We start from the raw sequence: 25,970 nt of genomic DNA, 5'->3' as shown, positions 1-25,970 counted from the left end.
TCTACAAAAAATACAAAAATTAACCAAGTGTGGTGGTGTGCATCTGTAGTCCCAGCTACTGGGGAGGCTGAGGTGGGAGGATCATCTGAGTCCAGGGAGGTGGAGGCTGCAGTGAGCCATGACAGTGCCACTGCACTCCAGCCTGGGTGACAAAGCAAGACCCTGTCTCAAAAAAAAATATATGTATATTCATTTAGACATATGCTGTTGCACACTTAGACTATAGTATGGTACCAGCATAAGTTTTATATTCACTGGGAAACCAACAAAATTTGTGTGACTCACTTCATTGTGGTCTGGGACCAAAGCTGTAATGCCTCCAAGGTATGCCTGTATATTTCTATTGGAAAATGTGAATCTAGAAATTATGGAAGCTACAACTAGGACAAAAAGAAACCCCACCAAATAGCCCTATATCAAAGAATAAAATCTCTTTCTAGAACCCCAGAATTTACCCCTTTCAGACTGACGTTTAGCCAAATCTATGAAAAAAGAGTTTGCTAAACCAACTAATTATCAGTACAAATAAAATTATAATGAAAAGTCTATGAAGATAATTTGTTCTCGGATGCCCTTTACCTATAGCAATTAATTCACAAATGATGAGTCACTCATGTGCCTTCATGAAGGCAGGCCCTCGAGAGACCCGCAACAGAAAGGAAAGCCACCAACTGGAGAGAACCTGCTTCCTGAGCCCCCACCAAGTTCCAAAAAGGAGAACAGGGCTTCATCCTCACCCTCAAGGAGTTGCCAAACTGGGCTTGGTTATCATTCACACTTGGAAAGAATAAGGAAGGTCAGCCAGTCCCTTCCAGGTCACTCAGGCTTCCTCCAAGCTCCTTTTGGTTCAAATTTGCTGTGTCCTCCAGCCGGCATCTCTCCTCCATTCCATAACTGACAGGGCAGCGAGGTAGCTTCCGGGTGCCTCCTCCCGCCATGGTTCTTCTGTCCATCAGCTCTTCCTTCCTCGACTCTGTGGTATGTGGTTAGGGGAGTTTCCAACTCCCAGGGGACATTTCAGTTCCCCAAAGATAACACAGCTTTGCGCAGTGGGTGTTTACTTGCTGGTGGTCTTATCTAAGATCAACACTGGCAGCTGTGCCCGGAGAGGCCTCCAGGGTCCAAGTAAGTGGAGGCTTCAGGTCTCAGGAGGTACCTGGTCACCACAGTTAGGGTTTTTCTGTTTGAGGATTTTTTTTTTTTTTATGGGGTTGGTGGCTCTGAAAAAGCTGCACGTCTTCTCTGAGGACTACAGACCTCTCTCCACCCTCTCCACATTCGGCCTCTCTGGGCTCCAGGGCCAAAAGATGTCTACACTCAGGTGGCAGACAGGCCTGTGAAGACCTCCTGGTGACATGCTCACATGTTGCTGGGACTAAAGGTGGGATTTTAGCCACCGCAGTGGGCTGGTGGTGAGATGTTTACCAACAGGAGGTACTTTATCCCTCATGTCCCACTTAAAGATTCAGTCCAACCCGGCCTGCGCTTCTGCTGTCCCAAGAGACTCTAGAAAGCTCCAATCCACCCTTAGGTTGATCTTTTAAGTCAGGGTAGGCGGTCATTTGGCAATCAACTGCTCTACTGCCTCAATGTCCTCCTCACTGGACATCCTGCCCCAATTCCATCCTGTTCAGCGCAGACTGATTTTCCTGGAACACAATGTTCATTACAGAGCCAGATGGCATATCAGAAAGAGCACTGTATTAGGAGTCAAGAGATCCATGGGGGAGTCCCAGCATTGCCCCTGATGGCTGTATAGCTTTGGGCAAAGTATGGCCCTCTTGGCATTCAGTTTTTCTTCCAGCGAAATAAAGGATTCAGCCTCCCAGAGCTTTCAAGTCTTTCCAACTCTTTCATTCATTCTATGGTCTCTCTCTCAAGAATCCTCAGTGGCTGCCCTCTGCAAAAAAAAGCCCAAACTTCTTGGGCTAGCAGCTCCCAAGGCATCCATCACCTGGCCCCAAACCACCTTCTAATGTTTTTGTTATGACCCCATCGCCACCCTCCCCCAAGCCACCCAGCCTTCTTCTTGCTGCCCTGACGTACTCTACCCATGCCTTCACCTCCCCTCTGCTTGCCGCAAAGCCCTCCCTTCAAAGCCCTGCCCCAAGTTCACCACAGGCTTCTTTCCTGGAGCCTTTGCTAACATCCCTGCCGCAAGCCCCAGCCTAAGGTGAGCTCCTCTCCTGAACTGCTAGAACTTCTCTGCAGACAACTTGTTGGCCCTTAGGGGTTCCTGCCTGGGCACCCAGTTGGATGAAGGACTCCAGAAAGGAAGAAACTCCTGGGGCCAAGGGAAATGAGGCAGTGGCCTTGGCCTGTGCTGGGAAGTCCTATGGGCCTGGTATGAAACCATTGTCATCTGCAGGGTGTTTCACAGGTTAGAAGCCACTTTCCCCCATCGCCTCATTTCACCCTCAAAGACTCTGGGTAAGGGGAATTATTTGTGGTCTGCCTAAGGCCAGTCAATGAGGGAGGAGCCAGGCCCGTGCTAAGTGTAGATCTTCCACCTCCAGGTCCAATGCACTTCCCTCTCAGAAGAGGCATCCACTAAAATAGGGACCAAAGCTGCTGGGGAAAGGCAAGGCAAGCTGCTATGTGAAAAAACGCCAGGCCAGGCAGTCATGTCACAGCACCTGGCAGAAATGACTGAAGTATAGCCACTGGCTGAAGTTATCCCCACACCCACTCTCTGGAGAGGACGATCAGGAGCGATCTGCTCAACCAGGAGGTGGGACTCTCCTCCTCGGGAAGGTGTAGAATCACCAGCCTGACTCCCTGCAGGCTCCCAGGGCTCACAGACGCCAGAGCAGCAACAGCACATGGGAAACAACGGGGCGCCGGACTGGGGAGGTCTCAGAGCTCTCCGAGCTCTCCTAGTGATGACTGCCTCATTTTACCCAGGGAGAAAGGGCGAGTAAGCTAAGGTCACACAGCAACAAAGCCGCACCCAGACCCCAGAGCCACTCTCCTCCCTCCCTCCTCCACCAGGGCCATGCCCACTTGGGGTGCCCCGCCACCCTGTGTTCCAGGGACAGCTGGAGCACATGCTTCACCCCTCGCCAACCCAGCAATCCCGCAGGGCATCTGACCTCCACTGTTGACTTCTACCCAGAGGACATGAACATTTTTAGTTCCCAAGGAATGTACATCAGCCCCACGGAAGCTAGGCCACCTCTGGGATGGGGTTGCTGGTTTAAAACAAACACCAGTCATCCTATGTAAGGACCCGAGAGCCACCAGGCACCACCTCCGCCAGGAATTGCAGGTAGGCTCCCTCTACTCTCCGTGTGCGCCTGCTGACAGGTTTATTGTCCGTGACTGCTGCCCGTCCATTTAACTTCTCTGGGCCTCAGGAGTCCCCTCTAAACACAGGGGATGTTGGACAATCTGAGTCTGTCTGGCTGAAAGACAAAGCTTCATTTAGGAGCTGCCTCTAACCCTCCTCCCTGCTAAGTCCCCTGGGGCCCTTGCTGGTTCAGCTTCCTCGCTCCTCAGAGCCTGGGACAAAAGGCACTGGGGAGGACCCCCAACCCCTATCGAGTCCTGCTGCCAGGCGTTCTGCCCTAAACAGCCTTGGAGAAGAGAACACACATCCATTCTCTTCTACCTTGGGAGGTGGACGGGGGGGTCCTCTCTATACAGCAGTCAAGACCCCCCAGATGGTAAAGCCCCTCACGCCATTTGCTGGGCTCCTACCTGAGCAAGCTCAGAGGCACATAAGAAGGTGAGGCAGCTGCCTGGAGACCCTCTCTCCCCCAGGCCCACCTGTCTGCAACCCAGCTGAGGCCATGCCCTCCCCAGGGATCGTCTGCAGCCTCCTGCTCCTCGGCATGCTCTGGCTGGACTTGGCCATGGCAGGCTCCAGCTTCCTGAGCCCTGAACACCAGAGAGTCCAGGTGAGACCTCCCCACAAAGCCCCACATGCTGACTAGGGTATCTTGTTCCAGCCCTGCCACTTAGCAACCAGCTCTGTGACCTGGAGCAGCAGCACAATCTCTGGGCTTTAGCCTTCTCCCAGAGCACAAAGGACTCTGGGTCTGACCTCACTGTTTCTAGAAGGACATGGGGGCTTATAGTCCTAAAGAGACTATTTCCCCCTTCCAGCAGAGAAAGGAGTCCAAGAAGCCACCAGCCAAGCTGCAGCCCCGAGCTCTAGAAGGCTGGCTCCGCCCAGAAGATGGAGGTCAGGCAGAAGGGGCAGAGGATGAACTGGAAATCCGGGTTGGTACCCCTGCAGTTTTATGCTTCTGTGTCAGTGAGGAGGGTGGGTCAGGGAAGAGGGAGGGCAGGGAGAAGTGGCAGTGAACAGGGTCCCAACTACAAGCTCCCCAGAACTATAAAACCAGTACCATAGGAGTTGAGCTCTGCCCTGGGCTCTGTGAGGTCTTTGCCCATTAACAGAAAAACATCTAGGAGAAGTAACTTTGCTACAACAGAATAGGGATGGAAGGAGCCTGGGCAGAGGAGAGAGGGTGCCAGAGCCTCCAGGTGACTCAAAGGGGACAGAAAATACAGTGCCCAGAGACAAAGACACCCAGAAATAAACGGCAGGCCCAGACTGAAGATGTTTCTCTGCAGAAAACCATGTTTTACTCAGGGGCTTCCAGGGCCTGAACTGGGGGGTGGAGTGCTTCAAAACAGCACCCTGGATGGGAGGGCTGGCACCAGCCCAGGCTCCGGCACCCACTCACCTCACCTGGAGGCAAGGAGAGGGCAGGTCTGGACGATTTGATCTGACAAATCGTGCGTGGGGCAAGGAGAAAGCTAAGACAACCCAAGGATGGAGAGGAGGAGAGAGTAAAGGATTTTACGGGGTTGTCTATACAACCTTCCTGTGGCTGTGGTTCAGGGAATGGTTTCTTTAAGTATTTGGTTGGCGACACCATTTCGCAGCTAAGGCAGGATTCCCCCAAGGTAGCACTTAATGATGGCAGCTATTAGACGCTGTGCCCAAGGATACCAACTTCACCTCTAACCGCCCACCTCCTCCCTACGACAACCTGTGAGGTAAGCAGGGTTGGCATTATTCCCACTTTAGAGCCAAGGAACAGTTCAGAGGTGAACTCACTTGCCCAAGGTACCACAGCGGTGTGTGGAAGAGACGCAACACAAGGTCAGGGCTGACTCCAGTCCCCAAGCCCTCTTCCTCCTCACTGGTCTGATGGACAGAGACAGCGCACAGTGGCCCAGGGGAGACCTCTTCCTTCCGGAGGAGTGAAATGTGCCCACCTTGGCCTCTGCCTGCCTGTTCACCATACTCTTCTCCAGTCGAAGAATAAAGCCGTCAGAAGCTTCCCCCAGCCCCTGCTCACTTTCATCCTCACCAGCGCCTAGCGGTGTTCAGACCTTTCCTCTACACGATGGGATCTGCTAGATTCCCATTTGAACGAGCTGCATACCCTTATGCCAAAACCAGGCTATTTTGCTGGTGAGATGGCCAGGTCCACACATGGTCACCCTAGCCAGCGGAGCTGCACAGTAGCCCAGATGAGAAAGAGGTCTTGGTGGCTGATGACGCAAGGTGGGGCTGGTACAGCGGGAACTCTGCAGTTTCTGTGAAAGCTAGCCTTGGAGCACGTGACCCATACTGCCTTGGCTAGAACCAGAAGTCAAACGCCTGGGGGATGTTGGGGCTGCCGGAAGAGGAGCGGCTGCAGAGCCCTGGAGCACCCCACTACCAAACCCCTCACAACCTAGTGTCCCACCCACCTCTCTCATCTCAGGCCCCTCTACCTCCCCCCAAACGTTTCCCTCCCAAAATCAAGTTTCAGAGTAGAAGACTTTGGAGACCAAGTCCCACTCCCATTGAACAGATGGGCCACTGAGGCCAAGAGGGAAGCTGGCCCCCCACCAGCCAGCACTTTCCCAGGCCGGTGCTCGTGTTTCCTAAGACGTCTGCCAGGTGATCGGCCACCCCACATTTGCCTCAGCGGTAGAAGAAAAACGAGTATTTACTGGAGGGAATGGAAGGCCCCAACTTTCCTTAAAAACAAAAAATAATAATAAATCATGTCATTCCCCACTGGGTCCACCTTCACGGTGGAGTTAAGGGGAGGGAGATTTCGAAAAGGGAACGCATAGCTATTGGTTGTTTAACAGCTTCTCTGCGCCTCTGTCCTCACCTGTAAAACGGGCAGTGGTAGCACCTACCCCACAGGGAGGCACTGAGGACGCCTGGCCTGACGCAGAGGAGGGGCAATGGGACTAAAGCAGTTTTCAGGGCCAGATGGGTTTAAAAGTCCTGTATTCTAGTCCTTGGCCTCCAACTCCCTGGGCTTCTACTGTGAGGACCAAATGACCCAGCACTAAGATCCTTCCCTGACTCAGACAAGTCAGTGCCCAACATGGCCAGGCACCGAGGTAGCCACTGGCAGAGACAATCTCTGCTCTCAAGGGAAGTCTGCCACATGGCTGCAGCAGAGTTCCTTCCCACTTACCCAAAGCTTTGAGCTCCAGTAAATCATCTCAGGAATGCCTGGAAAATGGAAGAGATGGGGCGCTCTCCCTGCAGAGGGGAAGAAATGGAGGCACAGAAACTTGGCTCAGAGCTTCTTTCTAGGAAAACATCAGCTTCCTTTTGATTTTCCAGGCATCAAAGAAAGGTCTATACATATGAGAGAAAAAATACCTAGGGAAGGAGAAAAAGGAGAAGAAACAGACAAGAGAGAAAGGAGAAAGAGCTGGGAGCAGGGAAGGAATAGAAGGCCAGCAGGCCAGTGCTGAGAATGATGGGCAGACCCCCTGCCAGGGCCTGAAATGCTGCCACTGGTGACTCAACCTTTTGTCTTCAAAACTGCAAGGGAGAAAAAAAATCTCATACTAGGGGACACCACAGCTTTTATCAGCAATCCCATTAGAGGCTAAGGCTGAGAGGCATGAGACTGCAAGGTAAGTGTCTGAAAGATGGTGAGTGGGAAGGTGAGCTATGGTCCTGAGAAAGGAAGAGAACCTGGCTGAGGTATCACTCAGCAGTCCCTGCTGGGGCCCAAAGGCCATTCTCCCTCTCCACTCCTGAGGAGAGAGCAGAGAGCCCAGAGCCCCTTTTGGGATGGGGACGGGCATGAACTCTGATATCTCCTGGGTCCTCCCTGCCCTGCCTCCTAGTTCAACGCCCCCTTTGATGTTGGAATCAAGCTGTCAGGGGTTCAGTACCAGCAGCACAGCCAGGCCCTGGGGAAGTTTCTTCAGGACATCCTCTGGGAAGAGGCCAAAGGTGAGTCCTGCCTGGACCGGGTTTGCTCGGTTTCCTTGCAGCCCCATGTGGGAGTTCACTCTGTGGGTGACGAGTTTTCCCCAACCTCTGCCTCTCCAAAAGAACTTCTAATTTCCCTTTCCCAAAGATCTGCAGGAGAGTGGTTGGCTAGTATTTGTGAGTGGCTCAGACGGGAGTTCATCACAGTCTTTGTGTTCAAAGAATGTTCTAAGAACTAGTACATTAACTAGCTTTGGGGCCTCAGTTGAACCTCAGCTTCCTTAACTGTAAAATGGAGCTATTTTACCTATTGTGAGAGTCTACATTTGGTGTTACACCATCTTCACTGCGTAACTTTACTCCACAAACAAAAAGGAATTGGTGCCAAAATAGCACTCAGAACAGGTTCTGCAGCCTGTTAAGCAGTTCCTTCAAATATTAGAGCTTCCCGAGTTAAGCAAAGGGTTTGCTTTGAATCCCCTCATCTTGTAAAAGAAAAAAAAAGAAACCGCCCAACTGATTGAGGTGGCAAAACACCTGCACATCTGCAAAGCACTGTCCTCACCAAGGCGGTGACCCGTCACCCCTGGGGAACAGCAGGGGTAGCATTCACCCCGCTGTGCAAATGAGGAAACCAAGACTCAGAGCTTTGAGGTGACTTGCCCAGGGCACAACAGTCCACACTTGAGTGCCGCCCTCTGACTCCAAGGCCAGTGCTTCCCCGCAACCCCCACCATTACATCCTACCTCCAATCTCACCACAGTGGAAGAAAAGCACTAGCAGGACGGTGCACCCAGAATTCTGACTCAACCTCTTGCTTTCCAGAGGCCCCAGCTGACAAGTGATCGCCCACGAGCCTTACTCACCTCTCTTCCTCCTAAGCTTAGAAGCGCTCATCTGGCTTTTCGCTTGCTTCTGCAGCAACTCCCATGACTGTTGTACAAGCTCAAGAGGCGAATAAATGTTCAAACTGTATGCTGATGTTCCAAATGGGAATGTATTTCAAAGAGGAAAAGTTAACATTTCACTTTAAAAAAATCAAAATAATACAAATAAAAATAATTCTTGGTCTATGGTCTGTGGGAAGGGAATAAAAGGACAAGTAGCAAGGCCAGTGTGCATGCTTAGAAAACCTAATCACACCAGCTCGCTCAAGCAGAGAAGCTACTGCATGTGCACGCACTGTGTGGAATTAAGACTGGGTTTCTTAGAGGAGGAGGAGAGAAAGGGGGAGAGTAGGAGGGAAAGGGGAAGAGGAGGAGGGAGAGGGGAAAAGGAGGAGGGAGAAGAAGAGAAAGAAGAGATAAAGTGGGACTAAGAGAAAGAGGGAAGAGAGGAAGAACAAAGACGCAGTTCCTTCAAACATCAGGGCTTCCTGAGTGCAAGGCTGCATTAACAGCTTATTAACAACCAGCCAGGGCTGTGTGGACAAAGAAACTTCAGGATGACATCATCGGAGCCAACATCCATTCAAGATTGGAGAGGAAGACAGGAATGCCCAAGAGTGAATTTGAAGTTAGACGTTAAGTGAGGTGCCCAATCACAGCTCTTGGGCACTGCTAGACAGTGCTGAAAAGAGCTGCATTCTCCTTCCTCCCTTCTCCACTATTGAGAAGGCCTGACAAAGCAGATGCCTCATGTGGGCAAGGTCGGCCGTCGCCGTGGTTCCCTTACTGATACCAGGTGGGATCCCCAAACATTCCCTCAACTCCAGCTCACAGCAGACATGAGCCTTGACTCTTATGTTCCACAACTTAATTCCAGTTACGACACTGGTCTTCCCAGGGGAAGGCCACTCGGTCACGCCCACCTTAGCCTAAATGTGTGGACTGACTTGACTGTGGGCAACGGATGGGACACATCGCTAAGAGGAGGGAAAGGCAAAAAACAAGGTGGCCCCAAAGAGCAGCACCACAGACTTGCCAATTCAACCATCTGAGCGCTTGTGGGAAACATGCAGGAAGCTGTCTGCAGAGACAGTTGGGGTAATGCCCACACTCTGGATAAACCCCTACCACAGAGGGTGCTAGGAGCCGAGCGTCTCCCCAAGTAAAATTCTGGCCGCCACACATTCAGGCACTAACCACTGATCAGGTGCGGCAGGCAGACAGAAACCCAACTGCTGTCCCTCACACAGAAGCTGTGGTCTGTGAATGCCACCATCATCCAGGGACTCTTAGAAATGTAGAATCTTGGGCAGCACCCCAGCCCTAATCTATCAGGATCTGCATTTTAACAAGATCCCCAGGCTACTTAGTAAATGGCTGATAGGAAATGGCTTAGAAACCCCTTCCCAAGCGTCACAGCACACTGCAGGCCCCCTACTCACCCCTCCACCCCCAGACAGCCATGCTCCTACCTCCCCAGGCACCTGGCACAAGAGGGTACAGAGATCAACACACTTGTCCTGGAACTTAACTGTCTCAGCTCTGTCACTTAGTTGGGATACGACCTTGATCATCACTAACTGCCCACAGCCCTCTTATCAATAGCTACAGAAGAGAAGCGAAGGCCCAATATGGCCAAAGTGGTCAGGAGATGGTTTCTTTTTGAGAAAGCACCTACTGACTGGGCTTGGGAGAGGACGGGTACCAGGCTCTGGACAAATGCTGGTCACCTGATGCTTCCCCCACCAAAGACAAGAACTTACTTCTCTCTCAAAGAAATCACAAGCATTATTACCCACCTGCCTGGGTCATTCAAACAGAAACAGATATTGGGCACCCATTGTGGACTGGGCACTCTCACCTGTGCCAGGCAACAAGGTGTAGTGCAAAGATCTGGGCTTTGGTCTCGGACCTGAATTTGGATACCAGCTCTATGATCCAGGCCAAGACTGAATTTCTCAGGCTCCTCACATGTAAAATGCCTACCTTGCTGGGTTACTGCCAAGACTGAACATGAGATCTCACACAAGCTGTAGCTGGCAAAGGGCCCGGCACGTAGCTAAGCATTAAATTACTACAGCAGCCAGCACTTACTGCCACACCCCTGATGTGCACCAGGCACCGTGTTAAATGCTCATGCAGATTCATGTGATTTAACTTCATTTTCACAGCAAGCCTACTTATGAGGGAGAAAACTAAAGCTCAGAGAAATTAAGTAACTTTCCTAAAGTCACACAGCAAGCACGTGGCCGACTCACGGCCAACGCAACAGGGCTCAGGTGCTGCTTTTTAATTTTGGCTCCACAGCCTCTCAGCCAGTGCAGCTTCCCTCACTCTACTGCCTAGGATGAGAGAGGTTTCCATTTTCATTCATTTTCCTTCAGAATACACTGGGTGAAATTGGTAGAGGGGTGAGGACAATTTCAAGTCAACAATGGGCAGAAATATAATTTATCAAAGAAAATGGTTAGAGGACACCCTTGAGAAAATGTATTATTTCAAACATGTTCCTGTATCAGCTTTCTTAAACCCACTCCTTTATGCATCGTTTAATAATACCATCGTAACTGGAGGGTCTCTAAAGTGGGGTGTATATACCCCTAGGGTGAGCGAGCTATTTGCTGAAGAAAAATATTCTCCTTGCGAAAAAACTTTGTGTATAATTTGCATAACAGCATATGTATTTAAGTTCTTATGCACTTATAGGTGTGTGTTCAGAAATTATCTTAAGACAGTGCACAGAAAAGGGTTGAGACGCCTCAACTAAGCTACCCACCTTAATCTGAATCCACCTTCAAATGTCACTGGCATTTGGGAGGCCAAGGCGGGTGGATCACCTGAGATCAGGAGTGTAAGGCCAAACTGACCAACATGGCAAAACCTCATCTCTACTTAAAATTTAAAAAAAAAAAAAAAAAATTAGCCAGTCTCGCTGTTGGTTGCCTGCAGTCCCAGCTACTCAGAAGGCTGAGGCACGAGAATCACTTGAACCTGGGAGGCGGAGGTTGCAGTGAGCCAAGATCAGGCCACTGCATTCCAGCCTGGGCGACAGAGTGACACTCATTCTCAAAAAAAAAAAAACCCAAAAAAAAATGTCACTGACAAATGAGCACTTTTTAATACAGTGATCCTGAGAGGGACTGGCTGGCCACTAATCACCATCTTTGACAGAGTTTGCTTCTTCAATCACTGTACATTCCGGAGGCCATTTGCCCTTACTTTACAAAAATGAACGATGCAAAATTAAGGTGCTGAAAGCAAACGATGAGTATCGGTCCCAAGCTTCCTACAGAAAGATGGAAAAACAACAGAAAAGCCAAGAACAGTCACAAGAACCACCACTGAGTGGACAAAGCCAACTGCACATTCAACTGTGAAGGAACTGAAAGTTCAGGACGATGCCAAAAATACATAATCAATGATTGTATCTAAAAGACGAGGCAGCAACAGAGACTTCAAAGGTGTTCAGCATTCTTGGAAGGAAGAGAGCCTTTCTTTTTATGCGTAAGTTTACTTTTTGGCCAGTGCACTTGTATTCAATACCTTAGTACAAAATACGAGGGCTGAGTGTAAGTAATGAAACAGAATTTCCTCCAGAGTTTACCCAGAGGCATCAGGAATTCACAGTCCAACGCCCACCATCCAACTGATTCATCAGTACCCCCAGGGACTAGATTTTTCTTCCTCCTACAGCCTTGAGCTGGAAACAAAATAAATAAATAAATACATACATACATACATAAAATAAAGTATCTACATAGGTTAGAAAGAAGCAGTGCATCCGAGTTCCCAGACAGTAAAATTACTTAACACTCTAAGGCTGTAGAACTTTAAGAATTCTTTTCTGGGGGGAGGCAGGGGGAGGGGAAAGACAGAGTCTCACTCTGTCACCCAGGCTGGAGTACAGTGGTGTGATCCTGGCTCACTGCAACCTCCACCTCCCGGGTTCAAGTGATTCTTCAGCTTAAGCCTCCCGAATAGCTGGGACTACAGGCACGTGCCACCCCGCCCAGCTAATTTTTGTATTTTTAGTAGAGATAGGGTTTCACCATGTCGGCCAGCTTGGTCTCGAACTCCTAACCTCAAGTGATCTGTCCGCCCTGGCCTCCCAAAGTGCTGGGATTACAGAAGTGAGCCACCATGCCCGGCCGAACTTTAAGAATTCTTATATGCGGTTTAATTTTACAGAGAGCCACACAGATACTCAAGAAAGTCTCTAGCTATCTGGATTCTTGGGTTACAATGCTGGCCAACAACCAGACTAAACCACTGCATCACTCAGGTAAGTCTACACAAACATGGAGAGACTGGGTTGGCTAGAGGATCCATCACTTTATTTTCAGAAAAAGATGGCCAAAGAGGGGAAAAAATACAGAGGCATTCCCACAGCACAGTGAAAACAATCAGCCATCCAAAAAGCTGAATCAAAAACAATGCCAATCAGCTTTCACGCCCACACAGGTGAGGTTTCACTGTGCAACAGCACATAAATGATAATCTAAATCCTAGAGAGAAAAGTAGATAGCACCTTGTGCTTTTCCTTGGCAGGTCGATGGCACAGGCTCGGAGACTTCCATGTCATCTCTGCTTTTCCTCCTCTAACACAGGGCTGGTTGGTTTCACCTGTAGGCACTACGGACTTCAGGACTTGCTGGAGAGGAGATGGTTGTGCTGCAGTTCACTTGGTGACAATAAAGCACTTTGATATGCTCAGCAGTCCCCCACATCTTCCAAGCAGGAAATCAGGTCTCCCCCTCCCTCCCCCATGACTTCCCACATGGGCAAATCTGCAGCACAGACAACGTAACAGCACAGCCGATCCATGAAGACAGACAGTGAATCAAGGCTGAGTTCCAGGCCAGTGACTTGTATACCGGGGGCAAGATGGAAATACCAGATAGGAAATATTAAATCCATTCCATCTTAGCTCACAAGGCTCAAATGCACCTTCCAAAAACACCTAGAGGAATTTAGGATTCCAAAAGGGATGTATTTTACAATTTAAGCCTCCAAGAACATAGACGAGGGACTCCAGGTGACCTATCCACCTTATTGCAGGAGATCAGCGTGAAGGATCCTTTGAAACAAAGTACAATCTTTTCTCACTTAACCCTGGACCATTAGAACCTCTAGGGCCTGTAACGAATATACCTTTACAAGGCACCAGCAGGCGGCAGAGCAGAGCTCAGGACTTGAGATGACTCAGTTGCTCAAAAGGTGAAGGAGAGGCTCTCACTTCTAAAACACAGAAAGGACACAGGAGAGGCAAAGGCAAAGGGGCACCCAGGAGAAGCGGGAGAGGGACTGGTACATTTGCAGACACCAGGCCTGCTTATTCTGCATAGACAATGTAGCATGGCTGAGCTGCCCAGCAGAGCTTCGGAGAATTACGTTGATTCACCTCTCAACCTAGGGGGGGCACGCAAGGGACTGTATGCAAGATGAAATGAGGATTATTTTTGGTCGAAAGGAAGGGGGCAAAAGTGAAACAAGAGGAGGCTGGGAACCCCTGACACAAGACTAGCAGGTAGTTTCTGCTGCAAACTGAACCTTATCAGCTTAACACACCCACACAGCAGCCCTGAGGGCATCAGTGAGTAGGAAGTACCTCCTTTGGGGTCCTCTTCCCCAAGAAGGCCTCTTCCTGGAGTCCCCCAGTCTGTCCTGGATCTCCATCATGGACAATGAGTGCTCCTCTGCACCCCCCCATATCAGTGGCAGTGGAACCAATGAGACCAGCAGCTGAAGTCCTTCTGCCTGTGCCGACGCTGGAGTTGACACCAGAACAGTGACGGTCAAATTGAAGAGTTATCCAGGGAAGGAAGGACGACGACTTCACCGGTTGCAAGAAAATAAACCTCTGAGATAGATCTCCAGTTAATTTCCCCCAAAAAAGTTTCCCAGTTGGAAGTCTGTTTTTAGAACTGAGAACCAGGAACTGAGTTACACACCCACACGTGCTTAGACGAGTAGGCGGGTGACTTTATTCACAAACTGCTCAAAAACACAGGCTGCAGAGAACAGAATTTGGACTGCCAAACTCACTGTACCCTCATATCACACTCTTTCTTCTTTGCTGCCTACCCTGGAGCATTTTGGCTGGGAGGCAAAATCCCAGTGCTATTACAGGCAGTCCCCATACCCCTCATTCCACGCCCACCCCACCCCACCCACCACCCAGAAGCTGAAGCCTTATGACGCGCTTCGAGGAAAACATCCTGTCCTGGTTTTCTGTGTTCCAATCAGCTCTCTAAACACATCCTCGACCTGAGACACAGACTTCAAGCCAGCCTGTGTTCTGTCAGGCTGCTGGTCGCCCTGGAGGGTGGAAGAGAAAAGGAAGAAGGTTCCAAACCATGTCACTCAAAACAAACCAGGCTTAATGCTCACACTATGTTTATAATTCTTTACATTAACAAAATGCAACAAAAGACTTGTTTGTCCTGGTTTTTAAAAAATACAGAATGTGAGTTTTATGACCTTTTCTAGGAGACTCCCGAGGACTGTACCTTCTCTGCTTAAAGACTGTAGAGGCGACTGGTGTTCTCACGCAAGGCAGCCAAGGTGAGGGAGAGTGGCTGATCTTTGACCCTGGCAATCTCTCGGACCGTATGCAAGGCCAGGCCCGGGTGGGCATACTGGCAAAGGCTTTTGGGAACCTGGAAGACATCAAGCGGTCATAACATCATTGTGCCATCTGTGCACAGTCATAATCTAGAACTCCCTCCCTGTCCCTTCCCCAGCAAGGACCTCTTTGGGGCTGCCCTGTAGAGACCCCTTTACCTGCAGGTGCAGGGAGAGTCCTAGTCATGGGGGCTCTGGGTGAGCAGGGTCCCACGCTTCCTTGGACTACCCTCTACAGGGTAGGGCTTTGCACTGCCTGGAAGAGAGTGGTTACCCTTCAGCTTCTCAGCCCCCTAGACTTTTGGTTCTGCAGAGTAACAGCAAGGAGGCATCTACACAGCCCAGGATGGGACCTGGAAGTCACTGGGGCTCTGGCCCTGCCAACCTTGTAAGGGTGACCACCCACCTCCCCACCCTCTCCCTCCAGTTCCTCCACTCAGCCTGAAGACCCCCTTACCTGGCGAGGGAGGAAATAGGGAGCATCCGTTTCCACGATGATTCTCTCCAGTGGGATCTGCCTCAGGGCTTCCCGGGCCTCCCAGGCGGAGGAGTATGTCAGCACTGCCGTGAAGCCCACAGACATGTTGGGAAAGTACTTCAGCAGGGGCTCGATGACCGGGTAGCTGCCGGTGAAGCAATGCCTGGGGACAGAACTCCACATCAGGGCTGCTCGCAGTCCCCTCTGTAGCAGCCCCCAGCTCCCCCTAGACCCATCACCCCTTTTCAATGATTCCCAGAAATGGAAAGACTGCATCCTAGGGAAGGACTCCACAGTAAACACAGACAAGGGCCAGCTCCAACACAGGAAGCCCCGAGATGGCACTTGGTGAGTGATCAGAGATCAGAGATACCACGCACACCACAGAGTGCTCTGCAGTCACCTGAGATGACCACCACAGAGAACACACTGGGATAGGAAATGCTTCTAACACTGAAGAGGAGCAAAATCAAGAACTGTGGCCCCTACGATGACAGTGACAGCATACAAAAACTATTTCCATGTAGTCAAATGAACTGAAAGGAAATCTAACAAAATACTGGGGAGTCGAACTACAGGTGAATTTTCTTTATCTGATACCTGTTCGTGTTCTTGGTGCCATATAGTTACCAATCTGGAAATTCAGGGCCTCCTCCTGCAATACCACCTCGTTGGGTCACCTTAGCCCTGGCCTACCAGCCACCATTACATTCCCTTCAAAGTTAGCCCAAAATGAAGTAATGAAAAACCAACCGAGCCAGAAAAGCCAACTGACTGCCTCATCATTGGTATGTGCACCAGCCAGGGGTCAGAGGCTTCACTCACTCTGCTTAGGTACTCAAAGGCCCTGACAGCCCCATCCTCCTTTTTCTGCCATCTGACAAGACCCAGTTTGGGCGCTAGAGTCCTTGTTATTCAGCCAACCCCTCTCAACCATCTTTAAGGAGCCGGCCAGGCATCACCTCCTGAGTCTTCTGGCTGGGCTATGATGATGGGCCCCTGCTCTGGCTCCCGCAGCACCTATGATCACCCAGTCCCACACGCTATGTAGGCAGAAGCCACCATCCAACCTGTCTCCTGGCAGCACCTCCAGATGTCCCCAGAGGCAAGCCAAAGCCCAGTACCTACACATGGCAAGAGTTCAGAAGTTCAGAGAGTTTACCAAACTGAACTTAAGAACCCATAGATGCCATTCTAATAAAACATGACCTTGATTTTCATAACTGGGGGGAAAGGAGCTTTCAAGTTCAAAATAGGAAAGAAAATGTCCTTTCAAGTACCCTAAGATGCTCTGTGTGCTAAGCCACCAGACCCCAGAGCAACCTCTCAAGATCAGCAGTCCTCACTGCCAAGAACTGAGACTCCATTTCTGCCCATCCCCAGGAGGGGGGCACAAAAGGCCCCTTGTGCTCACTGGTGATTTAGGGTTATTAGTTCAAACCATATGAAGTTACTATTTTGTGAGCAAAAAAAAGTCAAATATGAGAAATTTCAAGTGGTTTAACCTAATAGTTAATTCTTTAGAAAAGATAGTGTATAGGCCGGGCACGGTGGCTCACACCTATAATCCCAGCACTTTGGGAGGCTGAGGCAGGCAGCTCATGAAGGCCAACATGGCAAAACCCCGTCTCTACTAAAAATACAAAAATTAGCTGGGCATGGTGGCATGTGCCGGTAATCCAGCTACTCAGGAGGCTGAGGAAGGAGAACTGCTTGAACCCGGGAGGCAGAGGTTGCTGTGAGCCGAAATTGCACTACTACACTCCAGCCTGGGCAACAGGGTGAGACTCCGTCTTGGGAAAAAAAAAAAAAGGGGATAGTGTATAATGACAGAATACGATCATTGCTGTCCTCATCAACTTGACAGAGGGATGTGTTTCTTTCATTTGCCCGCTGAAGTTCCAGTCTTCTAACCTATGGATCTTGTAGTCAGGGGGCACAAACTTTTTCATGATGTCTAGCAGATCTTCATCAGCTTCTCGGCAGTGGATCACCAAGGGCTTCTTTAGAGACACAGCCAGCTGGAGCTGTCTCTCAAATACCTAGGAGAGGACACAGCGACAACCCCTGTTGGTTAGCAGCACTTCAGAAGTCCATCACCTCTGGAACGCCCAGTCCAGCAGGCACCCCCCGTGTCTCTCTTTTTTTAACTATATACTGTAATAATAGCTAAAGATTATTGGGCACTTACAATAGAGCCAGGTAGTGCCCAAAGCACTGCAGGTCTATCATAACCTGCAGTCCTCACAACCACCGTGAGGCAGGTGCTGCTGTCTGCACAGCATGCAGTGAGGGCAAGTTAACTTGCAGCCAGCAGCTACAGCACCAGGATCCAAACTTGAACCCTGGCAGTCCACACAGTAACCACTATATGATGCCGACCTGGGGTGGCAGGGGCAGGGCAGGGCAGGGATCAAGAACATAAAGCACAAAGTTAATGTCCCTCACCTCACTGTCCCCACCTCCGCTCTCAAGAGATACCAACTTCCAGACCTCTCCTATGCAGAGCTGTTGGGGATGGCAGGGCATGGTGTTTGTGTGCATCTCCAGCAAGGTGCCTGGCTCTCAGAAGGTGCTCAAATATTTGTTAAAGAAACAAATACTACACTTACTTTCTACAACTTGCTTTTTGGTTTTGTTTTTGTTTTTGTTTTTGTTTTGAGACCGAATCTTGCTCTGTTGCCCAGGCTGGAGTGTAGTGGCGCAATCGCAGCTCACTGCAGCCTCCACCTCCCTGGTTCAAGTGATTATCCTGCCTCAGCCTCCCGCGTAGCTGGTATTACAGGCAGGCACCACCTTGCCTGGCTAATTTTTGTATTTGTTTGTAGAGATGGGGTTTCGCCATGTTGGTCAGGCTGGTCTCAAACTAACCTCAACTGATCTGCCCGCCTCAGCCTCCCAAAGTGCTGGGATTACAGGCACGAGCCGCCGTGCCCGACCAGTTTGCTTCCTTTACTCAATCAAAATCGGATATCCTCGCAGGTCAATAACTACAGATATACTTTACTCTTTATAACACTGCCCGCTTTTAAATCTTCACAGTTGTTAATTTAAATGAAAAAAGTAGAGTTAGGACCTGTTCTTTCCTCTAATGAGCCCAGGTTTAGAACAAAGAAAAGTATTAATTCACCAGGCGTGATGGCTCACGCCTGTAATCCCACCACTTTGGGAGGCCGAGTCGGGTTTGAGGCCAGGTGTTCAAGACAAGCCTGGCCAACATAGTGAAACCCTGTCTCTACTAAAAATACAAAAGTTAGCTGGGTGTGGTGGCAGGTGCCTATAATCCCAGCTACTTGGGTGGCTGAGGCAGGAGAATCCCCTGAACCTGGGAGGCAGAGGTTGCAGTGAGCTGAGATCATGCCACTGCACTCCAGCCTGGACAGAGCAAGACTGCCTCAAAAAAAAAAAAAAAGATTAATTCATTATAAGCAAATTACCTCTTATTAATGTTTCCATGAGTAGTTTCTACAACTGTGGAACATAATTTGTGTTTATGTTTTTAGCATCAAACAATGAGATACTTTTGGTAATTTGAGTCAGGTGGTATTCACTTGAGACTATTTACAAGTCTAACACCTGTAATGCCTCTTCTCAAAATAGCAACACTAAGCCAATACCAATTCTGATGTAACTTTTGTTTAATCTGTGTTTTCAACAAAAGGAAAATGACCACAGACATCAAAATTATAGACTGCTTGACAGAGGCTTTATTTAAAGCCTGGCCAGTTCCACTATCAATAGGTGGCTGGAGCCCCTCCTATTTGCATCTGCTAAGCTGTTCATCTGTCCTCCCCAACCCCTACATACAGGCAGGAGAGGTTTCAAGAGATTCCAATTCCAACATTTCATTCCTGCCTCTAAAAAATTATCCCTCAGAGTAGTGAAATAAACTATTAGAGCTTTAGGATAGAATATTACACAGCTGTTAAACATTTTTCAAAGTATAGTTGATGAATGGGAAAATTTCACAAGTAGAAAAGACACTTAAAACTATTTAATTTCCTAATGTCTTTTTTTTAACACAAGCACACACATCCAACCTACGACAGGTGCGTGGAAGACAAGCCACTTTGCAATTGTTCCTTGCAATTTTATTGTCCCTTGCAATTTTATTGTCCCTTGCAATTTTCCAAGGGACAATAACATTACATTTATAATGTTTCATAAAACACATCCAGATTTCAAAAATGTTAAGAAGGAAGAACTCATTAGAATGCAGGAACTTGTGGTTGGACAGGAGCTATTTGCAGCATTTGTCCTCAGCAGGAACCCAGCTGAAAAACAACAGGAGTGAAGGAAGTACAGATGAGTTATTACCCAGCATAATTACTCACTTCTACCTGCATAAGGTTGGGTTCCTAACTGATCCATTATTTCCAGGGATTCCAGAGTTAGTCTCTCCTGGGGGTTGCCCCAGGCATCTCTTGCATATTTATTACCTTAATAATTAATTAATTCCTCTTTAACACAAGTAAAGAGATACAGCCTGGGTAGGGAAGGACAGTCTACTCTCCCTGGCATCCCTCCCAGATGCTGACATGTGCAACTTACACACAAACTATTCAGGATCTAACTCTTATGAGTTACACAGTTAATCTGTAAACACCACAGATCAACAAAGAAAACATTAACAGTAATTTGCTCTAACCAGCAGAATAACTGTAACTACCCATTGTTTCCCCAATTGTTTTGCTTTTCTCTATTTTCCAATCCTTCCAGAAAATTTTAGGTACCTCAACCAAACTCTCTTATAATGAGCCGGGTCTGGCACCCTATCATCTTGGCCAGATACAGTCCTTCCACAGGCTTTTTTTTTTTTTTAATGTAATAAAGATGGGGTCTCAGTATGTTGCCTAGGCTCATCTTGAACTCCTAGGTTCAAGCAATCTCCTGCCTCAGACTCCCAAAGTGTTGGGATTACAGGCGTGAGCCACCTCTATAGGTTCTTCTTCTTCCCTTCACAAGATAAAACATTCAGCAGGACACATCAAGAACTTGCTAACTGCTCTTTTAGGTAAATGCAACTCAGCACTGACATCCAACTAGGTGCAGTTACCAGTCACCACCATTCACCTCATCTGGGTGCAAAAAAATTTTTTTTTTTTTTTTTTTTTTTTTTTTGTTGTTGTTGTTGAGACGGAGTCTTTCTCTGTCACCCAGGCTGGAGTGCAGTGGCGCGATCTCGGCTCACTGCAAGCTCCGCCTCCCAGGTTCACGCCATTCTCCTGCCTCAGCCTCCCGAGTAGCTGGGACTACAGGCGCCCGCCAACACGCCCAGCTAATTTTTTGTATTTTTAGTAGAGACAGGGTTTCACCGTGTTAGCCAGGATGGTCTCAATCTCCTGACCTTGTGATCCGCCCGCCTCGGCCTCCCAAAGTGCTGGGATTACAAGCTTGAGCCACCGCGCCCCGTCCCAAATTTTTTATTTACATCAAAACAGTGTCCACATCACCCACACAGCCTAGGAGTCTCTGGTGTTCACAAATATTTTCTAGTCTTCCTCCCCTTTACAGGCAGCTTAGCCCTCTCCCAGTCAGCAATTCCTCAGACTCATTATCTTCCAGTCTTGAGTCGAATCTCACCAAGCCAAATGACATCTTCAAGACTGTGTTTATCACCCTATGCCTATCGCTTCTAGTTCAGTTTGTTGTGCAGGTCGCCCCATGGACCTTTAAGTGCAGACCTGAGACCCTGATAATTTCGTTTTGAGACAAGGTCTCACTCTGTCACCCAGGCTGGAGCATAATCATGGGTCACTGCAGCCTCAACCTCCCAGGCTCAAGCAATCCTCCTGCCTCAGCCTCCTGAGGAGCTGGGACCCCAGGCATGTGCCATCACACCTAAATTTTTTTTTTTTTTTTTTTGGTAGAGATAGGGTTTCGCCATGTTGGCCAGGCTGGTCTCCAACTCCTGGCCTCAGGTGATCCGCCCACCTTGGCCTCCCAAAGTGCTGGGATTACAGGCATGAGTCACCACGCCCAGCTATACCCAGCTAATTTTTGTATCTTTAATAGAGACGGGGTTTCACCATGTTGGCCAGGCTGGTCTCCAACTCCTGGCCTCAGGTGATCTGCCTGCCTCGGCCTCCCAAAGTGCTGGGATTGCAGGCATGAGCCACCGTGCCCAGCCATACCCAGCTAATTTTTGTATTTTTAGTAGAGATGGGGTTTCACCGTGTTGGCCAGGCTGGTCTCAAACTCCTGCCCTCAAGTGATCCACCCGTCTTGGCCCCTCAAAGTGCTGGGATTACAGATGTGACCCTGTAAATACAAAAAATTAGCTGGGCGTGGTGGCAGGAGTCTATAATCCCAGCTACTCAGGAGGCTGAGGCAGGAGAATTGCTTGAACCTGGGAACTGGAGGCTGCAGTGAGCCAATATCATGCGATTGCACTCCAGCCTGGCCAACAAGAGCGAAACTCTGCCTTAAAAAAAAAAAATTAGCCGGGTGTGGTGGCAGGCACCTGTAATCCCAGCTACTCGGGAAGCTGAGCCAGGAGAATCACTCGAACCAGAGAGGTGGAGGTTGCAGTGAGCTGAGATCATACCACTGCCCTCCAGCCTGGGTGACACAGCAAGACTCCATCTCAAAATTTTTTTTTTTTTTTTTGAGACGGAGTCTTGCTCTGTCGCCCAGGCTGGAGTGCAGTGGCGCAATCTCGGCTCACTGCAGGCTCCGCCTCCCGGGTTCACGCCATTCTCCTGCCTCAGCCTCTCCGAGTAGCTGGGACTACAGGCGCCCGCCACCACGCCCGGCTAATTTTTTGTATTTTTAGTAGAGACGGGGTTTCACCGTGGTCTTGATCTCCTGACCTCGTGATCCGCCCGCCTCGGCCTCCCAAAGTGCTGGGATTACAAGCGTGAGCCACCGTGCCCGGCAAAAATTTTTATTTTTAATTAGCCAGGTGTGGTGGTGTGCACCTGCAGTCCCAGCTACTTGGGAGGCTGAGGTGGGAGGATCACTTGAGCCCAGGAGGTCAAGGCTGCAGTGAGCTGTGGCTGCACCACTGAACTCCAGTGTGGGTGACAAAGACCTTACCTCTGGAAAAAAAAAAAGAAAAGAAAAGAAATTCTAAAATACTACAACTCTTACCTTGCCAAAGCATTATGCTCAAAAAATATTGGGAGGAAAAAAAATATTAACAGGGGCCGGGCGCAGTGGCTCAGGTCTGTAATCCCAGCACTTTTCAGAGGCCGAGGCAGGTGGATTACTTGAGGTCAGGAGCTCGAGCCTAGTCTAACAAACATGGTGAAACCCCACCTCTACTAAAAATACAAAAATTAGCCAGGCGAGGTGGCACACACCTGCAGTCTCAGCTACTCGGGAGGCTGAGGCAGGAGAATCACTCGAACCCAGGAGGCAGAGGCCGCAGTGAGCGAAAATCGTGCCACTGCACTACAGCCTGGGTGGCAGAGTGAGATTCTGTCTCCAAAAAGAAAAAGAAAAAAATATTAACAGAGTATTAGCCATGATCTCTGGTTGAATGGGAAATTATGCATTTTTTAATATTTTTTCAAATATTCTGCAATAGGTATACAAAAAAAAAAAAAAAATGCAGGCCAGGCGCAGTGGCTCATGCTTGTAATCCCAGCACTTTGGGAGGCCGAGGCGGGTGGATCACCTGAGGTCAGGAGTTCAATACCAGCCTGGCCAACATGTTCTCTACTAAAAATACAAAAATTAGCCGGGTGTGGTGATGCACGCCTGTAATCCCAGCTACTTGGGAGGCTGAGGCAGGAAAATAGCTTGAACCCAGGAGGCAGAGGTTGCAGTGAGCTGAGATCGCACCACTGCACTGCACCCGGGGGGGGGAGGAAGAAAGCCCCCGTCAAAAAAAAAAAAAAAAAAAGAAAAAGAAAACCTAAAGTTTATTGCTTCCCAAGAAAGAAAGAAGAAATGTTTTGACACCTTGGTATCATCCATAAGAAGTCACAAAGTACTTCTCCCCCATCTTCCATAATAAAGCTGAACAGTAAGAAATAGCTTATAAAGCATTTGACAAATGGCATCTAGATGGTCTGGATGAGAGCAAGCACACTGCATTTTCAGGGATTCTAAATTATTTAGTTCTAAAATTAGATAAACACTTATTGTCAGGCTTCAACAACTAAAAGAAAAATTAAAACTATAAGCAGACTAAAGAGAGCCTTGTTACCTTGTGCTGTTCTGGGACAGGCGTGGTGCACTTGTAAGAGTAATCCAAGCCCATTTCTCCAAATGCCACAGCCTTGGGATGCCTTAAGGCTTGCAAAAGATTTCTTTCTTGACTCTCACTGTAGTAACGTGCAAAATGAGGGTGACAGCCAAAGGCCCCCCAGACCAGATCCTCTTTCAACAACTCCTCCCATAGGCAATCTGTCAGGGTGCGAGGATCACAGAAGTCAGAGATGCAGCCCTGAAATTCCTTAGGGAAGGAGCTGCTGTAAATTTTTCTGAACTTTGTAAAGGTCCCTTGGAAAGATAGTTTGGAATAGAGCATGTCCAGGTGACAATGAGTGTCAATGAAGCCCTCCTCTAGGCTTGACTCCAGGTGGCTCTTTGGCAGGGAGCTGGATGCGTGTCCTCCACAAGGACGCAGAGGCATCTCCTCTTGGAATGTTCTTTTCTCCTTCACCTCTCTTTCTTCTGAGCTTCTGGAGAAGCGAAATGAACGAGAATTCTGGGACCAGCCTTCCTCTGAGGCCTCCATGTCTCTGGAGGTGTTTTGGACGCTCCCTGTAGAGTTGGGGGAATAATCACTCAGGCGGCTCTGGCTGCTCCTCCCAACCTGGGCTGCATCGTTGCTGCTGCTGCCTGTGGAGGGGTAGCTAGAAGGCTTGGGGCTGCTGGTCCAATAGCTGGCGTAGTCACACCAAGGACTACTGTACAAATGAGGCGGGTACATGACATAGTCAGTGGTAAAGGAAGAAGGCTCTGAAACGGCTGAAGGTTTCAGCGAGACAGGTTCCTCCTGAGAGAATCTGACCATGGAGATCTCCTCAACATCAGACCAGTCACTTCCAGAAGACGGGTGCTCCATCACCACCTCCCTATCTTTATGCTGCAGAAAAAGAAGGCACACAACAGTGGGTTAGCCTTCAAATGTGAAGATGGCCTCCCAGGCTGTCATCAGCTGAACATAAACCCTGGCTTGTTCTTCTGGCCATAGTCATGGCTTCGCATTGGCTCATTAGCTCACCCTGTCACCTGGTTTCCTTACCATTTCCAGAAATGTCCAGAACTGAGCCAAGTTACTGCTGTGAACAGCTGTATTGGGTTCAGAGAATAGGCCTGTGACCATGGCCTCATCATGCTACTCCTAAAGGTGGTGCTCTACCTGCAACCCTTTCTCTTGAGAAAAACTGCTCTCTAGAACACACTCCAGATTGGAGATTTTAGAGAAAAGCAGCGCCCGGCTTTTCCTCTCTAACACTGTCATCAATATATTCAAAATGTAAAACTACAACCGCTGTGGCAGTTGTATTTTTTTTCAGACAGGGTCTTGCTCTGTTGCCCAGGCTGGAATGCGGTGGTGAGATCTCGACTCATCGAAACCTTGAACTACTGGGCTCAAGTAATCCTCCTGCCTCAGCTATCCAAGTAGCTCAAAAAATATTGGGAGCTATAGCTAGCCCATTTTACATACAGACACACACCACCACACCTGGCTAATTTCTTGTAGGTAGGGGGTCTCCCTATATTGCCCAGGCTGGTCTCAAACTCCTGGACTCAAGCAATCCTCCTGCCTTGGCCTCCGAAAGTGCTGAAATCACAAGCATAAGCCACCACACCTGGCCATTGTGATAGTTTTTAAATGTGTCCCCAAATTATTTAACCCTTCTCCCCATTGAGAGTGGGGTCTATGACCCCTCCCCTTAATCTGGACCTACCTAGAGACTTACTTATGGCCAAAAGAATGCAACAGAAGCGAAGCTGTGTAACTTCCAAGGCCAGGCCAGAAGGGCCTCATTGCTTCCATCTGGTTCACTCCACTTGTTCGCTCTGGAGCAAGCCAAGCACCATGTAAGAAGTCTGGCCACCCAAATGACATCCTGCTAGAAAGGCCACATGCAGGTGTGCCAGTTTACAGCCTGGCTGACTTCCCGGCTGACAGGCAGCATCTGTCCACCATGTAAGCGAGCATCTCGGATGTCCAGCCCAGTCATACTCTCAGATGACGACAGCCCTCGCCAATATCTGAAAGGAATTACATGGGGCTCCCCAAGAAAGACCTGCCCAGTCTACGCCTTTCCAAATTCCTGACCCACAGTACTGAGAGCAAAAGAAAAGTTATTTGAAGCTACTAACTAGTAATAGTAACTGAAACAACCATCCCTTGCATTAAATTGGCTTTGTCCTACTAGAGAAGGTAAGCTCCACGAGGTCAGGAATTTTTTTTTTTTTTTCCACTGATGTCTCCCCAACACCTAGAACAGTGCCTGGCAGATACTAAGTGCTCATGAATATCTGCTGAATTAATTTCTAGAATAAATGGTGCCTGAACTTAGCGTCACATCTCCATCAACTGGGGAGCATTTTAAAAACAGATTTTTAAGGCCCATTCCACCCTGAGATATTGTGATTCAATAGGTCCAGGGTGGGGCCAAGGAATCTGCATTTAATTCTCCCTAGAATTGTGATGCAGAGCAGGTTTGAGAAATATAGTAAGCACATCAATATCAATTCATGCTGGAAATAAAACTTAAGTGCCATCATTTCTTCTTAAAGCAGCCATCTATACCTGCCAATGCCAGAAGGCTTGAGCAAGAGGCCTTGCAAAGTTCTCTTAATATTTTTATGAGTATA

The 25,970-nt window shown here is 49.0% G+C and overlaps 2 protein-coding genes across 5 annotated transcripts in view; one reads left to right on the top strand and one right to left on the bottom strand.

Moving 5' to 3' along the window:
* The first annotated feature begins 1,019 nt into the window (after positions 1–1,019).
* Positions 1,020–8,402, top strand: GHRL (ghrelin and obestatin prepropeptide). 2 transcript variants are annotated; one of them, XM_032149700.2, is made up of 6 exons: positions 1,020–1,125; positions 2,517–3,268; positions 3,763–3,899; positions 4,111–4,224; positions 7,108–7,216; positions 8,022–8,402. In XM_032149700.2, the coding sequence occupies exons 3-6, from the start codon at positions 3,792–3,794 to the stop codon at positions 8,039–8,041; spliced, it is 351 nt and encodes a 116-aa protein (XP_032005591.1). In that variant the 5' UTR covers positions 1,020–1,125; positions 2,517–3,268; positions 3,763–3,791; the 3' UTR covers positions 8,042–8,402. The 2 variants fall into 2 exon arrangements, with proteins under 2 accessions (XP_032005591.1, XP_058294121.1); XM_058438138.1 differs by having other exon boundaries at positions 4,108–4,224.
* A 3,993-nt stretch (positions 8,403–12,395) lies between these two features.
* The window catches only part of TATDN2 (TatD DNase domain containing 2), a 34,244-nt gene continuing 20,669 nt past the window's right edge, over positions 12,396–25,970 (bottom strand). Inside the window, exons 4-8 of one of the 3 annotated variants that reach the window (XM_032149694.1) lie at positions 23,341–24,225; positions 17,100–17,227; positions 15,165–15,348; positions 14,564–14,742; positions 12,396–14,401 (exon numbers count right to left, since the gene is read on the bottom strand). In XM_032149694.1, coding sequence (XP_032005585.1) covers positions 14,602–14,742; positions 15,165–15,348; positions 17,100–17,227; positions 23,341–24,225 — 1,338 coding nt within the window. In that variant the 3' untranslated portion in view covers positions 12,396–14,401; positions 14,564–14,601. Of the gene's footprint in view, positions 14,402–14,563; positions 14,743–14,866; positions 14,964–15,164; positions 15,349–17,099; positions 17,228–23,340; positions 24,226–25,970 lie in introns of those variants that run through there. The other 2 variants (XM_032149693.2, XR_009213067.1) reach the window with 2 other exon arrangements.

This window comes from Hylobates moloch, unplaced genomic scaffold (assembly GCF_009828535.3).
Source record: "Hylobates moloch isolate HMO894 unplaced genomic scaffold, HMol_V3 SCAFFOLD_4, whole genome shotgun sequence".
NCBI lineage: Eukaryota > Metazoa > Chordata > Mammalia > Primates > Hylobatidae > Hylobates > Hylobates moloch.
The sequence above is the reverse complement of the archived record's forward strand: the minus strand, read 5'-3'. Positions and strand labels throughout refer to the sequence as shown.

Bases quoted from the DNA above. Each gene is read 5' to 3' on its own strand.
- GHRL (XM_058438138.1), top strand. From the start codon at position 3,792: ATGCCCTCCCCAGGGATCGTCTGCAGCCTCCTGCTCCTCGGCATGCTC. The intron at 3,900-4,107 runs GTGAGACCTCCC...TCCCCCTTCCAG, and splicing joins CTGAACACCAGAGAGTCCAG to CAGAGAAAGGAGTCCAAGAA. The intron at 4,225-7,107 runs GTTGGTACCCCT...CCTGCCTCCTAG, and splicing joins AGGATGAACTGGAAATCCGG to TTCAACGCCCCCTTTGATGT.